Source organism: Rhincodon typus, chromosome 2 (assembly GCF_021869965.1).
Source record: "Rhincodon typus isolate 14 chromosome 2, sRhiTyp1.1, whole genome shotgun sequence".
NCBI lineage: Eukaryota > Metazoa > Chordata > Chondrichthyes > Orectolobiformes > Rhincodontidae > Rhincodon > Rhincodon typus.
Genome location: NC_063333.1, coordinates 118,706,986 through 118,723,596, shown reverse-complemented (window position 1 = coordinate 118,723,596; position 16,611 = coordinate 118,706,986). Strand labels below are relative to the sequence as shown.

General features: G+C 39.8%; 1 protein-coding gene across 4 annotated transcripts in view; it reads left to right on the top strand.

Moving 5' to 3' along the window:
* Nucleotides 1-16,611, top strand: part of kif13a (kinesin family member 13A) — a 270,920-nt gene that overhangs the window by 84,602 nt on the left and 169,707 nt on the right. For all 4 annotated transcript variants that reach the window (XM_048611497.1, XM_048611502.1, XM_020509948.2 and 1 more), the window contains exons 3-4: nt 1,802-1,814; nt 5,304-5,364. In XM_048611497.1, coding sequence (XP_048467454.1) covers nt 1,802-1,814; nt 5,304-5,364 — 74 coding nt within the window. The remainder of the gene's footprint in view (nt 1-1,801; nt 1,815-5,303; nt 5,365-16,611) is intronic.

The following is a 16,611-nucleotide window of genomic DNA, read 5'->3' as shown; positions in this document are numbered from 1 at the left end:
GACTAAATACTGGCAGTTTAATCAGGAATTTATAATAAAAGAGACTATACAAAAAATTATTTAACAAGATTGTGACCAATTATTGCAATGGCTTTTGGGGATTCAGTAAACTTTGTTAGCAAGAATTGTTTTTGAACTCTGAGCAGTTGTATAACAAAAAAAAAATCTTGCAGATCCTCCCCTACAGTAAGCATTTTGTTTGAGAAGTATTGCACTGGTTGTGAGGGGAGAGATTGAGCTGATTTATTAATGATAATTTGCATATTTTCCAAACTTTCAACAGTGTGTCTTTGGACCAAATTGTTGCCTATTTTTGTCACTGGCTTAGTGGTCAGACTTCATTGTGGTCAAATTATTCTTGTGGCGAAATTTAGTTTTGTGGTTTTATGGCACTGATTTCATAAACATCCTCTGAACTTGCAAATTTTGGAGAATGCACAATAGGGCTAAGTAATTTCCAACAAGTTACTTGAAATATGCTTTTTGAAAATGCAGTCATGAATCAACAAGCATCTTTTGTTTTTGATATCTGAATACTCCTTTGTTTAAGCAATTAAACCATTCTGGTCCAAATGATCAAACAGTGTGCATGTCCAGGTGATTTTTTGAAATTTGGTCTTCCGATTTGATTGGATAGTTTTTCCATTATAGTACGTGCACATCCATTATTCTCTTGTTTTAGTACATATATATGTATATCAATAATTACAAGAGGGTTGATTGCTTCCAGCTGAACTAATTTATCACAGATGATGCTGCCCAAACTCTGACATTACAAACAGAAAGCTACACCTTGAAATTTTGTTAGTTGCTGTTTTGGATAATGTCGGCTCGAAGCTGGTTTTAGCAAAATAACTCCATAGAATATAATATGGAATTTTACTAACCACAAACATTTGGCAGGGTGGTACGGATTACATGAGTATGTATTTAATGCATGCTGTTAAGGATTAATCCATTGAATGTCTGATTATTGGATCACGATTAAGTGAAGTGTGATGGTAGGTAGTAAGTGTACAGAGAAATCTTTGGTAACGTGCTACCAAAGTGCAATTATATCATATTGTTAATCAAGCTATTGTTGACAGATATGTTCTAAGGCATTTTCCTTACAATCTTTGTAAGTGATTTAATCTTTGGTTAGCATTTCACAGAAGAACTTAATCTCAGGAGCAGCAGCAAAATGTTCTAACCTGATTTTTGTAAAGTACACATTAGTGTGGATGTATCCACAAGGTTGTAGTTCGCTGATTTCTTCAGATATTTTTAAGCAGCAGAAGCTTTACCCTTTGTAGCTATAATTCATGAAGATATCTGGATGCAATTTTGACCTTGATTTATCATTTATTTAGCATCCTTGATTTATTATGTAAATGCCAATTTTTTTTTAGTTCATGCTGTCAATTGCCTTAAGCATGACTATCTGCTGGAATCTTAATTGGAGAAAGGTGGTTTTTGCTTGTGTTTGCTTGGATTTCTTAAATATATTTTTCACTTATTGTTATCTTTTGCGGGTTGTATAAATATTAAGCAATTTCAAAAATGAGGTCACGTCAAGCTGGAATCCTGAACATACTGTCAAGTCCAGCATGATTGATTGAAATGATTTTCAGAACTTGTAGTGAAAAGGGATGTTGCTGGAAATTAAAACTCTAAACCTGAGGGTGTGAAGTCTGGCAAATGTTCAGAAAATTGATGTTGTTTTCTTCTTTTCTTTTCCAAAAAATACCTACCGTGTGATTGGTGATGGATCTATCGTCCTTCGCATCACTTTTTCACTCTGTGGACTGATCGTTTTCAGGAAAGGGCCTAAGGTATGTATGGTAACTTCTCTGGGTGAATTGATATTTACAGATTGCAAAGTTGTACACAGGCAGCAGAAGAATTGCTGCATTGTATTTTAAATTTCATACATAACTGGTACAATTCTATTCTTGACTCTGGTTGAGCAAGTGGTAATATGTATTTCTGAAATATTTAACAAAATGCCTCAGATTCTGTATGAAAACACTCTTATGCAGTGATACTCAGTAGTTAGCACTGTTGCCTCACAGGGCCAGGAACCTGGGTTCAATTCCAGTCTCTGGCAACTGTCTGTGTGGAGTTTGCACATTCTCCCCGTGTCTGCATGGGTTTCCTCTGGGTGCTCCGGTTTCCTCCCACAGTCCAGAGATGTGCAGGTTAGGTGGAATGGCCATGCTAAATTGCCCATCGTGTCCAGGAAGGTGCAGGTTAGGTGGATTAGCCATGGGAAATATAGGGTTACAGGATTAAGGTAGGGGATGCTCTTTGGAGAGTAAGTGTGGACTTGTTGGGCCAAATGGCCTGTTTCCACACTAGTGCAGGTTCTATGATTCTTAAATCAATGTATTATTAACAATGAAGGTAAAACAATCTGAGAAAAAAATGAGATGAAGCAAATTGAGGCTCCAGGAGCATAAGGACCAGTGTCAGCTTTTAGATAGCAAGTACTGCAGATGCTGGAGTCAGAGATAAGACAGTGTGGAGTCAGAGGAGCAGGAAAGTTGATGTTTCGGTTGGGGACCCTTCTTCAGGTTTATTCTTTTTTTTTAAAAAAAAAAAAAAAAAATTGGTGTAAGGACAGAAAACAGTGATCATAGATGATTATTTACGAAGTTCAAGTAGGTAGTGGTGTTCGTCAGGGTGACTGATATTTTTTTCGATAGCATAAATTGATATTAAAATATAGAACAAAATTTGAAAAATTGCCCTTACTACCAATCATGGATATGTGGCAAAAAATGAGAAAGATAATGCTGCCCTGCAACAGTACATAGACGAGCTCTCAGAATGGACGGACAAAAGGCAAATACAGTGAAATAGGAGGTGATATTATGGTAAAAAGACTGGAGGCACAATATAAGCTTAATGGCACAGTTCTAAAATGTATCTAAGGATAGAAGGACTCGGGGGATCTTTGAATGTGGCAGGACGTGTTGAGTCTGTAGTTAGGAAAGTATATGAGATATTGAATTTTAGAACTGGAAATATTGAGTACAAAAACATGAAAATTCTACTCAACCTTCATAAAATGCTGATGAGGCAACAAGTAGAGTATCATCTCCACTTCTTTTTGTGAAAATTTAGAGAGGACACGAGGGCCCAGGAGAAGGTGGATAATGCATTTACCAGAATAGTTCCTGGGGATAACCTTTAACTACAGGATTAGAATACAGAAACTGAGGTTGTTCTCCATGGAGCAAAGGAAATACTAGTATCATTTGATAAAAAGACTACAAGATTAGATGACATAAACAAAATTGAGTTGCATTAAATCATTTATTGTCACGTGTATTCAATATAAAATATAGTGAAAAATGTGTTATGCATAGGCTCCATTCACATTAACTTAAAATTAAAACAAAAACCTAACTTGGAGAGTCCAACTTTTCCTTCTCCGCTGCTACAGTCCCGCTCTGGGCTACACCAGCCCATGTCTCGCTGCTGCCAGATTGCCACTCCACATGGAAGCGAGAGTCCCATTCCAGGCTTCGTAGGCCAGCCGACTGACTCTGTAGCCATGCTGCTTCAGAAGATGCTGCTGCTGCTCTGGAACCCATCAAAGTTGCCTTCCTACTGGTTCCTATTAGCTAATAATACAAGAAATAGGGGACATGTTTAAGGTTTTGGGAAAGTGGGGGTGTGAGGAAGAACTTCTTATGCACTGAGCAAACTCACTATCTATGAATATGGAATAGGGAATTATTTTAAATGAAAATTTTAATGATTCTTGTGGTTTGAGGTAGAATAGGTAAATGGGACTGACTGGCTACATCTGCAGAAAACCTCTGTGTGGCTGTAGTGCCAAAAAATTTAGAGAAAACATCTAAAGAAATGACCACTCTTAATTTTGGCTGGTTTGTTAGTTTCCAGAATAACTGAACTCAGATATTTATATATTTTGATTTTATCTTCATTTATGTTGTGTGTGTATCCATTCTTTATTTTGCCTCTTTTCTCCACTTTTTTCATTATCACTGTTGCAAGGTCTGTATGTATGTGTTAATATTTCTTTTCCCTCTCCTTTCTATTGCTCATTCTTTCGCTCACATAAGCTGATTGTATTACTGTGCGCTTATTCAGCCAAGCCCAAACTCTGGTCATTTCTGAATTCTGTTTTTATGTGATTCATTACATTGTGTTGAGATTGCAATAAACAAAGTTTCTGTCTTCATAATGGATAAAGGTGGAAATTTTCAATGCCTAGTGTTGCAGTTAATATGTTGAGCCTGCATATTCTGCAGATAATTGCAGACAAAAAATAACACCACATCATTGGTGGGGAAACCACACAGTTATATATTTGAGCTAGGAATCTTGAAACAGTCATTACAATTCTTTCCAACTCATTTCTTTTGGCAGCGATTCAAAATTAATGTTGAAAATTTCATGCTTTCTAAATCTATGTCTATGGTAGCCTGTGACATGTCATGGAGTGATTTCCCTTTTAAAATCTTTATCTGAGACATTATGCTGAGATGTGTCATCTGTTTCTTTAAGTTGGACCTTTTGATTCTATTTAATGGACAAGCAAGAAATTTGATTAAAGTGATGACTGACTTTGCTCCTCGCATTTGCAAACATCAAGTAGTTTTGACTCATTTTGGTTAATTGTCCTTTATGGGACATTTCTTGTGCAGGTAGCGTAACATTTTCTGTCTAAAATAGTCCTTGTGTGAAGTAATTGAAGACACTTTGGGGTGATGAAGCACATTACAAAATATCAAAATTTAGAATAATCAACAGGCTGTGGTATCTAAGGAATTCATCTGGTTCTGTCATAATTTGGTCACGTAGATTTTCTGTATCCTCTCCCAATCTCAAAGAAGTGTATTTTAAGTTTTTGTTACATTGACATCCATCAAATATTTATGTCTGCTGCTGGGGATGTTCAGAGTTTTATTAGGTCAATTGTTAGCATTGATTGGCTAAGAAAATTTAAACCTCTCCAATTCACTCAATACAATTCTTCATACAATATCTGAATTTATTGCCCACAGTGTACTTGTGCTTATGCTGAAAAACATCTTTTAAAGAGCATATGACACTTTGCATTTTTCATACAAACTTATTGTGTTGAATCGCTTTGGAAAGGCTACTACATTAAGATTGTTCATTTGTGCAAAATATTTTTCATTTGTGCTAAGAAATAAAGATATTCTTAAACTGCTCTTTGCAGAGAAAGGAGAAGTTAAATAGAAATTTTTCAATATTCAGTTGCGCATTCTGTAATTATTATTCAGGATAATAATTAACTTTGAGCTTGACTTTCTTTTAAATAGGTGTTTGCTTTTGACCATTGTTTCTGGTCCATGGATGAAAGTAATAAAACGAAGTATGCAGGTGAGCCTTTTACAAACTTGAAATAATGTGGTACCATTTATTGCATGTGTGTTTGTATGTATGCATCTGGAGCATCTGTGATAAGCTTGTCAATTAATTGTTCTGATAATTTTTGGATTTTGTTTACACTTCACATTGTGAGCGTATCCTAGGAAATGCTGCCTAAGTGCTGAAGAAGTACTGGCAACTGTAAATTGAATTGGCTTTTAATTAGAGCTCTCTTTAAATTTCCCAGAAATGTTTTAAACATGTGGATGGATTTGAATTTACTTGACACACTGACATTTAACTTTGTAAACTGGAGGTGACCTCTTTAGTTTTGCTTACTTGCACCAACACATGCGTGCACGCACACACCCCTATCGTACACAGCTCCTTATTGTAAAGTCCTAAGAATATGTGGAGCCGCTCAAGACTGTTCAACCATTTAATATGTTCTTGCCTAATCTCATTTTGGCCTCAATTCTACTTTTCTGCCCCCGCCCCATAATCCTTTAACTGTTAGTAATTGAAAATCTGTTTGTCTCCTCAAATTTTTATTCAGTGTCCCAGCGACCACTGCTGTCTGTGGTAGTGAGTTCCACAGATTCACAACCCTTAGAGAGAAGTAATTCCTCCTCATCCCTGTTTTAAACTTGCCACTTCTAAGTATAAAGCTATGACATCTGGTTCTAAATTGTCTCACACAGGGAAACATCTGCTGTACATCCACTTTGTAAATCCCTTTTAGCATTTCTTACACCTCAATTGGATTGCTGTTTGAATGTTTGAACTTCAGAGAGTATAGGCCTAAATTGCTCAATCTCTTTTCATAGAATTAATCTGGTTAATTTTCTCGGAACTGCTTCCAATGCAGTTTCATCCTCTCTCAAGTAAAAGGACCAACATTGTATGTAGTACAAGAGATGGGGTCTCGCCAATGCCTTGCATGGTTGCAACAAGACTTTGCTACTTTCATACACCATTCTTTTACCAATAAATGCCAATATCCATCTGCCCTCCTTTATTACTTACTGTACCTGCAAGACACTGAGATCCTTTTGCACCAAAGTATTTTGAAGTTTCTCTCCAATTAGATCAAATTCTGACCAAATTGAATAACCTCACACTTGACATAGTTAAACTCCATCTAATAAATTTTGGCCCATTCACCCAACCTATTGATACCCATTTCTAAATTTCTTATTTCTTCATTGCAACTTACTTTCCCACCTATTTTAATGGTCTTTTGCAAATTTAGTTATAATACATTCTATCCCTGCATCCAAGTTATTTGGGGAGGTGATGGCTGAACGGTAATATCAATAGACTGTTAATCCGGAAACTCAGCTAAAGTTCTGGGGACCTGGGTTTGAATCCTGCCATGACACGTGGTGGAATTTGAATTGAATAAAAAAAAATCTGGAATTTACTGATGACCATGAACCATTGTTTCTGTCGGGAAAACCCATCTGGCTCTCTAAAGTCCTTCAGGGAAGGAAATCTGCCATCCTCACCTGGTCAGGCCTGTATGTGACTCCAGATGCACAGCAACGTGATTAACTCTCAACTGCCCTCTGAAGTGCCCTAGCGAGCTGTTCAGTTATATCAATTGCTACAAAGTCTGAAAAAAGAAATGAAACTAGATAGACCACCTGATAGACCTAGACACAGAAAATACTGCAGCAGAAACAGCCCTGTTGACCCTGCAAAGTCCCCTACTAACATTTGGAGGCTAGTGCCAGAATTGGAAGAGCTGCCTCACAGACTAGTCAAGGAACAGCCTGATGTTGTAATACTTGTGGAATCGTACCTCACATGCACTGTCCTAGACACCATGATCACCGTTGCTGGATATGTCCTGTCCCATCGGCAGAACAGACCCATCAGAGGTGGAGGCATGGTGGTATACAGTCGGGAAGGAATTGCCTTGGGGTCCTCCAACGTGTGTGGACCCATGAAGTCTCATGGCTTAAAGTTAAACATGAGCAAGGAGACTTCCTACTGATTACTGTGGACCATCCTCCCTCGGCTGATGAATCAGTACTCCTCCATGTTGAACAACACTTAGAGGAAGCACTGAGGGTGGCAAGGACACAAAATGTACTCTGGGTGGGGGATTTCAACATCCACCACTTAGTCTTGGCAGCAGCACTGTTGATTGAGCTGATCAGGTCCTAAAAGTCATAGTGGCTACACTGAGTCTGTGACAGGTGGTGAGGGAACTAACTGGAGAGAAAAACATACTTGACCTCATCCTTGCCAACCTGCCAGCTGCAGATGCATTTGTCTATGACAGTATTGATAAGAGTGATCACCACACGGTCGTTGTGGAGATGAATTCCTGCCTTCACGTTGAGAATAACCTCCATTCTGTTGTGTGGCTGTATCACCATGCTGAATGGGACAGACTTCAAACAGATCTAGCAGCTCAAGACTGGGCGTCCATAAGATGCTGTGGGCCATCAACAGCAGTATTGTACTCTAGCACAATGTGCAACCTCATGGCCCAACATATTCCCCACTCAACTATTACCGTCAAGCCAGGAGATCAACCGCGGTTTAATGGAGAGTGCAGGAGGGCGTGCCAGGAGCAGCACCAGGGATACCTAAAAATGAGGTGTCAATCTGGTGAAGCTACCAAACAGGACTATTTATGTGCAAAACAGCATAAGCAGCAAGTGATTGACAGATGTAAGTGATCCCACAACCAATGGATCAGATCTAAGGTCTGCAGTCCTGCCTCATCCAGTCGTGAATGGTGGTGGACAATTAAACAACTCACTGGAGGAGGAGGCTCCATCAATCTCTCCATCCTTAGTGATGGAAGAGCTCAACACATCAGTCCAAAGGCAAGGTTGAAGCACTTGCAGAAATCTTCAGTCAGAAGTGCCGAGTGGATGATACATCTTGGCCTCCTCCAGTGATTCCCAGCATCACAGATACCAGTCTTCAGCCAATTCAATTCCCTCTACATGATATCCAGAAATGGCTGGAAGCACTGGTTACTGCAAAGGCTATGGGCCCTGACAACATTTCTGGCAATACTGACATGCTCCAGAACTTGCTGCTCCCCTAGCCAAGCTGATCCAGAAAAGTTACAATGCTGGCATCAACTTGACTATGTAAAATTGTCCAGGTGTGTGCAGGACAAATGCCACCCGGCATCAGGCTACTTTCGGTCATCGATAAAGCAGTGGAAGGTGTCACCGACAGTGTTGTCAAGCAACAACTGCTCAGCAATAATCTGTTAAATGATGTTCAGTTTGGGTTCTGCAATGGCCACTCAGCTCCTTGCCTCATTTCAGCCTTGGTTCAAATATGGACAAAAGAGCTAACTTCCAGAGGTGAGGTGAGAATGACAGCCCTCGATATCAAGACCACATTTGACCAAATCTGACATCAAGGAGCCGTACCACAACTGGAATCAGTGGGTATCGTGGCAAATTTTCTGCTAGTTGGAGTCATAACCTGGAAGTTAGGAAGATGGTTGAAGCTGTTAGAGGTTAGTCATCTCAGCTCCAGGACATCTCCTGCAGGTGTTCCTTGGTAGTGTCTTAGGCCCAAATATCTTCAGCTACTTCATCAATGACCTTCCCTCCATGGTAAGGTCAAAAGTGGGGATGTTTGCCAATGGTTGTGCAATGTTCAGCACCATTTGCGACTCCTCAGATACTGAAGCAGTCCATGTTGAAATGCAACAAGATCTGGACAATATCCAGGCGAGGGCTGATACGTGGTAAATGACATTCATGCCTCACAAATACCAGGCAAGGACCATCTCCAATATGAGACAATTCAGCCATCACCCCATGACATTCAGTGGTCTTACCATCACTGAATTCCCCACTATCTAAATCCTGGCGGTTTCCATTGACCAGAAACTTAACTGGACTCACCACATAATGAAGTGGCTACAAGAGCAGGTCAGAGGCTAGAAACACTGCAGTGAGTAACTCACCTTCTGACTTGCCAAAGCCTATCCACCAACTGCAAGGCACAAGTCAGAAATGTGATGGAATACTCCCCACTTGCCTGGATGGGTGCAGCTCCAACAACACTCCAAGAAGCTTGACAGCATCCAGAGCAAAGCAGCTCATGCAATTGGCAGATAATGCTTGCCCGGTTTATTTGTTTGTAAACTATATAACGTAAAAACTAATGGACAGATTTCAACAAAACCTGGTATATTAATAGGGTATGGTCCAAGGGTGATTTGATTAGATTGTTGGTGAAGTTCTGTTTGCAAAAATTGGTTAACATTGTCTTTAATTTCGAATGCCTGGTTTGTTTCAGGGAAGTATGGAGGATTGTCTCAATTGCTGTTTTTGGAATATGTTACAACTCTGCTCACATATTGATAACTTTCAAAGCAGATGATTAGATGTAGAATGACTGGGCGCCTCTTCAGTGAGGTGGAAGCTCTTGATAAAAAGATTTCTATTTCCAGCTTTTATCTTCGTGGTATTAACCAAGAAGGAAAAAGCCTCAGGTAATGCATAATTTGTAATAATCTTGAGTTTAACATATGTCATCTTCACTCTCTTGTTTTTATTTTGGGTTTCTAAAATCCACAGTATTTTGCTTTTGTAATATTGTTTGATTATGGATGTAATAAAAACCACAAGTGGGGATAGAGGAGTTTGGAAATAATATTCTAATGCTTAGAATGCAGTGAATTTGAGCAGCAGAGTTGAGCTTCCAATATAGTTTTCTGGGAGAGCCAAATAACCAGACAAGCTAGAGCCTGTAATAGGAGAAATAATAATTAAGCTCCTAGGCCTTCCCCTCAGGTTTTTATAACCAGTCCAACAGTGCACATGGGGCAGTTCTACAGATAACCAAACGGCCACCCACACTGAAGTTGCATTGATTGTAGAGCATCACAGCAGAAAATTATTTTCTTCACAGTCCCTTCAAATGGTTTTCGCTATTTTATGTGCACTCATTTTGCGCAGAATAGTGATGTGTCCATCTATGTCAGCAATCAATAATAAAGTATGGATGGAATGTTAGTGATATATGCTATTTTTATGACCTTTGCAACCTTTTCGCGTACAACTTGTGCCTTTATGATCTGTGCCTTGGTATAAAGAAACTCATCTTTGGAAGTACAACCATTGCTGAAACTAAATAGTTCACGAAAGGAGTCAGCCCAGTAATACACACACAATAATCGGCTGTTAATCGGGAAAAGCTATCTGTCTTGTACTGCTAGAGTTGTGTGGGATTAATTGATTTTTTTTGTCCTCTTGTAGCTTTAGGTATAACTAGAAATGAATAAAACCTTTTTACAGCTGCATGTTTTTTAAGTTGTTTTTGTTAGTTGAGAAGCATTGTTCTGAGGGCATTTTTTTGGGAAATGTGAAAAGACTTCCACTTCTGACGAAAAAAGTGTTTGGTATAAGGGTTGTTTGATCTTTTTGAGTTAAGGGATAGTGATACTATCCAGTGTGTCACTGTCTCAGTTTGGATTTAAAACAGGATCACACCAAAAAAGGATAGGAATGTGCAGCTGCAGTCTGATCGGTGAGCCTATATTTAAAATGGTGACTGTGTTTGTAGTTCCAGCCTACTTGTGAAACTTCAGCATTTCATATAGTTCTTTCCTTCATTTTTATTTATTAATAATTGACTCTTATGTACAATTAATCAATGCCAATCTTAATCCCTTGCTGTCATATTCAGTTGTCAGCTGTGTGGCACTAGCTATTTGGTGCTAGCCATGACTACCAAGCTGCAGAAAGTGCTCTCAGCATGAACAGCTGGAGGTGACCAGTTGCCTCATTTTAAAAGTTTCAGTATTTTTGAACTGAGCATTTTAGTGCCTATTAAAGCTATGTTTGGGGAACTAAACATTTTAAAAGCATCCTGATATCTTAGTTAAGAATTGAGCATTCTCAGTTCACTGTAATAGAGTTAAAATGGCTAACACATTCCTCCTCTTGAACTGCTGAATTGTTTCTACGTGCTACAGCAGTCATATTTATAACATTTCTGAATTAATTTGCCTCTCCAATTTCTTGTAAATCATGCAGTTTGGGATTGTGGATCAGGGCTCATAAAAGATTTGTTCCAGCTAGATCAAATTTATTTTGTTTTGGTTTCTTACATTGGGCAAGAAGTGCTGCTCATGCCATGAGTGTGGGTTGAATTGAGCCACATTTCCAGAGATTTCATTTTCATTGATCCATCAGTGTTTTTATATGGCCGCTGTTTGCTTTTGTTGAGCTTTTGCATTATTGTCCAGTATTACTCATCTGGGCATCTACGTCAAAACCTTTGACTTTATTTAAAAACTGAAAGAACTGTAGATGCTGTAAATCAGGAACAAAAACAGAAGTTGCTGGAAAAGCTCCGTTCTGAGGAAGGGTCACCGAATCTGAAACGTTTAACTCTGACTTTTCTTCACAGATGCTGCCAGACCTGCAGAGCTTTTCCAGCAACTCCTGTTTTTGTTCCTTTGTCTTTAGAGTTTCACGTCATCTCCGTTCTCCTCCCATTTTGCATGAATACTTCTGATGGAATGCAATCAAAATCAGAATCTTTGTGTTGGGTGAGATCTAGTTCCAGGCACACTCTGGTATAGTACATTGATCAACCAGCATACTGTCCTGCCACATAGCTCAGTCTCTCATTTTCACCGCATAGTATCAGTGTGATTTTAAAAGCAAAATCTGTATAATTGTATTACAACAAGGAAGATGCAAAGAACTGTGAAAGTTGGATATTACAATTTGATTCTGGTGTAGTGCTTACTGAGTGGCAAATAAACATTTCTTCCTTTTGCTTTATCAAGTTGTGTTGCTCATGTATTGAGTCACAGAGATATACAGCACCGAAACAGACCCTTCGGTCCAACTCGGTCATGCCGACCAGATATCCAAAATAAATCTAGTCTTGTTTGGCCCATTCCTCTAAACCCTTCCTATTCACATAACTGTCCATATGCCTTTCAAATGTTGTAATTTTACCAGCTTCCACCACTTCCTCTGGCAGTTCATTCCATACATGCACCACCCTTCATATGGAAAAAGTTGCCCCTTAGGTCCTTTTTTAGATCTTTCCCCTCTCACTTTAAACCTATGCCCTCTAGTTTTGGACTACCTCACCCTGGGGAAAAGACCTTGTCTATTTACCCTATCCATGCCCCTCATGATTTTATAAGCCTCCTATAAGGTCACCCCTCAGCCTCTGACACTCCAGGGAAAATAGCCTCTCCCTACACTTCAAACCCTCCAACCCTGGCAACATCCTTGTAAATCTTTTCTGAACCCTTTCAAGTTTCACAACATCCTTTCTGTAGCAGGGAGACCAGAATTGAATGCAGTATTCCAAAAATGGCCTCACCAATGTCCTGTACAGCCGCAAAATGGTCTCTGAACTCCTATACTCAATGCACTGACCAATAAAGGCAGGCGTACCAAACGCTGTCTTCACTATCCTATCTACTTGGGACTCCACTTTCAAGGAACTGTGAACCTGCACTCCAAGGTCCCTTTGTTCAGCAACACTCCCCAGGACCTTACCATTAAGTATATAAGTCCTGCCCTAATTTGCCTTTCAAAAATGCAGCACCTCACACTTATCCAAATTAAACTCCATCTGCCACTCCTCGGCCCATTGGCCCATCTGATCAAGATCCCATTGTACTCTGAGATAACCTTTTTTGCTATCCACTACACCTCCAATTTGGTGTCACCTGCAAACTGACTAACCATCCCTCCTATGTTTACATCCAAATCATTGATATAAATGACAAAAAGCAGCAGACCCGGCACCAATCCTTGTGGCACATCGTTGGTCACAGGCTTCCAGTCTGAAAAGCAACCCTCCCATCACTACCCTGTCTTCTACCTCAAGCCAGTTCTGTATCTAAAAAGCTAATTCTCCCTGTATTCTGTGTGATCTAACCTTGTTAACCCATCTACCATGTGGAATCTTGTCGAATGCCGTACAGAAGTCGATATAGATCAAGTCCACAGCTCTGCCATCATCAATACTCTGATACTTCAAAAAACTGAATCAAGTTAGTGAAATATGATTTTCCAAGCACAAAACCACACTGACTATCCCTAGTCAGTCCTTGCCTTTCCAAATACGTGTAAATCCTGTGCCTCAGGATTCCCTCCAACAACTTGCCCGCCACCAATGTCAGGCTCACTGGTCTGTGGTTCCCCGGCTTTTCTTTACCACCTTTCTTAAAAGTGGCATCACGTTAGCCAACTGCCAGTCTTCCAGCGCCTCCCCTGTGGCTATCGATGATACAAGTATCTCAGCAAAGGGCGCTGCAATTACTTCCCTAGCTTCCCATAGAGTCCTATGGTACACCTGATCAGGTCCTAGAGATTTATTCGCCTTTATGCATTTTAAGACGTCCAGCATCACCACTTCTGTAATGTGGACATTTTTCCAGAGGTCTCTACTTATTTCCCTACGTTCTCCATCTTCCGTATCCTTCTCCACAGTAAACACTGACGCAAATTTCTCATTTTAATTCGTCTCCTCCATCTTTTGCGGTTCCACACATGGTGGCCTTGCTAATCTTTTAAGGGGCTCTGTTCTCTCCGTAGTTATCCTTTTGTTCTTAATATATTTGTAGAACAAAACATCTTTTGTCTGATCCTTGATTTCTAGTGCTAGTAAGTTCATGTCTGATGCAGGAAAGGGAATAAATGAGGTTTACACTATAATATTGAATCAAATGCGTAACAAGAAATGAAATAATTGCTGAAGTTTGAGCAAATGTAGCAGCAAATGTTTCCATGCCTTCTGGTACTTCTGTTTTCTTGAATCAGAGTCAGAGAGTCACACAGCATGGGAACAAACCTTTGGTCCAACTCATCCATGCCAATCAAGTTTTCCCAAACTAAACCAGTCCCACTTCCCTGCATTTGGCCGGTATCCCTCTAAACCTTTCCTATCCATGTACCTATCTAAATGTTGTAACCACACCTGCATCTCCCACTTCCTCTGGCAGTTCATTCCACATACGAACCACCTTGAGTGAAAGAGACCCTTGGGTCCCTTTTTAAATCTTTCTCCTCTCCCCTTAAAATTATGCTCCCAAGTTTTGAACTCCCCCCATCCCAGAGAAAAGACCTTTGTTATTCACTGTATCTATGCCCCTCATGATTTTATAAACCTCTAAGGTCATCCCTTCGCCTCCTATGCTCCAGTGGAAAAATATCCCAGCTTTGGCAGCCTCTCCTTGTAACTCAAACCGTCCAGACCTGGCAACATCCTGGTAAATCTTTTCTGAACTGTCTCCAGTTTAATAATATTTTTCCTAGAGCAGGGTGGCCAGAACTTCACAATGTATCCCAAAAGTGGCCTCACCAACGTCCTGTACAACCTCAACATGATGTCCCAGCTTCTATACTGAATGATCTGAGCAATGAAGTAAAGCGTGCTAAATGCCTTCTTAACCACCCTGTCTACCTGTGATGCAACTTTTGAAGAACTATGTACCTGAATGCCTAGGTGTCTGTTCAACAATACTACCCAGAGCCCTATCAATGACTGTATAAGTCATGTCCTTGTTAGTTTTACAAAAATGCAATACCTCACATTTATCCAAAATAAATTCCATTAGCCAAAGATTCCTTTGCACTCTTAAATAACCACCTTCAATGTCGATACAATGATATCACCAATTGATATCATCCGCAAACTTACTAACTGTACCTCCTACATTCTCATCCAACTCGTTTAAATAAATGACAGAACAAAAGTGGACCCAGCATGATCCCTGTGGAAAACCACTGGTCACTGGCCTCCAGTCTGAAAAACAACCCTCCACCACCACCCTCTGTCTTCTACTGTCAAACCAATTTTGTATCCAATTGGCAAGCTCACCCTGAATCCCATGTGACCTAATTTTACTGTTCAGTCTATCATGCAGAACCTTGTTGAAGGCTTTACTTCAGTCCATTTTGACAACGTCTACCACTCTGCCCTCAATCTTTTTGGTTACATCCTTAAAAAGTTCAATCAGGCTTCTGAGACACAATTTCCAATGTACAAAGCCATGCTGACTCTCCCTAATCAGTCCTTGCCTCTCAAATGCATGTACATCCTTTCACTCAATCCCCTCCAACAACTTACCCCCCACTGATGTCAGACTCGCTGATCTATAGCTCCCAGGCTTCTCCTTTATAGCCTTTCTTAAAGGCACAACATTAGCCAACCCCCTCAGTCCTCTGACACCTCCCCCATCGCTACAAATATCTATTCTAGGGCCCCACAATTTCTTCCTTAACTTCCCACAATGTCCGGAATTCACTTGATCAGCTACTGGAGATTTATCCACATTTATCTTTTTTTAAAAGACCTCCAGCACCTCTTCTGTAATGTGGATTGTTTTCAAGACATCACTGTTTATTTCCCTGAGTTCCCTAGGCCCCATTTCTTTCACCACAGTAAAAACTGATGCGAAATATTTGTTTAGTGTCTCTCCCACCTCCTGTAATTTTATGCTTAGATGACCTAGTTTATCTTTAAGGGACCCTATTCTTTCCCTTGTTGCTCCTTTGGCCTTAATGTATTTGTAGAATCTCTTTGGATTACCTTTTAACCTTATCTGCCAAGGTTATCTTATGTCCCCTTTTTGCTCCCCGATTTCCCTCTTAAGTATGCCCCTGCACCCCTGGTGTTCTTCAAAAGATTCACTTGATCCCAGTTGTCTGTATCTAATATATGACCCTTCCTTATTCTTGACCAGAGGCTCAATATCTCTAGTCATCTATTATTCCCTACTCTTACCAGCCTTACCCTTCACACTAACAGGAACATGCTGGCCCTGAACTCATTATCTCACCTTTGAAAACCTTCCTCTTGCCAGTCATCCCTTTACCTATGAACAGTCTACTTCAATCAACTTTTGAAAGTTCCTGCCTAAATTGGTCTTGATCCAATTTAGAACTTTAATTGTTATACATGACCTAAATTTTCATAACTACATTAAAACTAATAGAATTATGATCACTCATCCCAAAGTGTTCTCCTGCCAAACCCTCAGTCATTTGCCCTGCTTTATTTCCTAAAAGCAGGTCAAGATTTGCTTCTTCTCTAAGAGCTACATCTACATATGGAGTAAAGAAAACTTTCTTGAACACAGCAATCAGATCCATACTACTCTCCTACCATTTCTTTCTCCTTTTGACTTTGTAACTGCAACTCAAATACCTTCAGAAATTGCTATATTTGTACTTGTGGAACTAATTGGTGACTGGAAACTTCAGTCTTTATCTGAGTGAAATATAACCA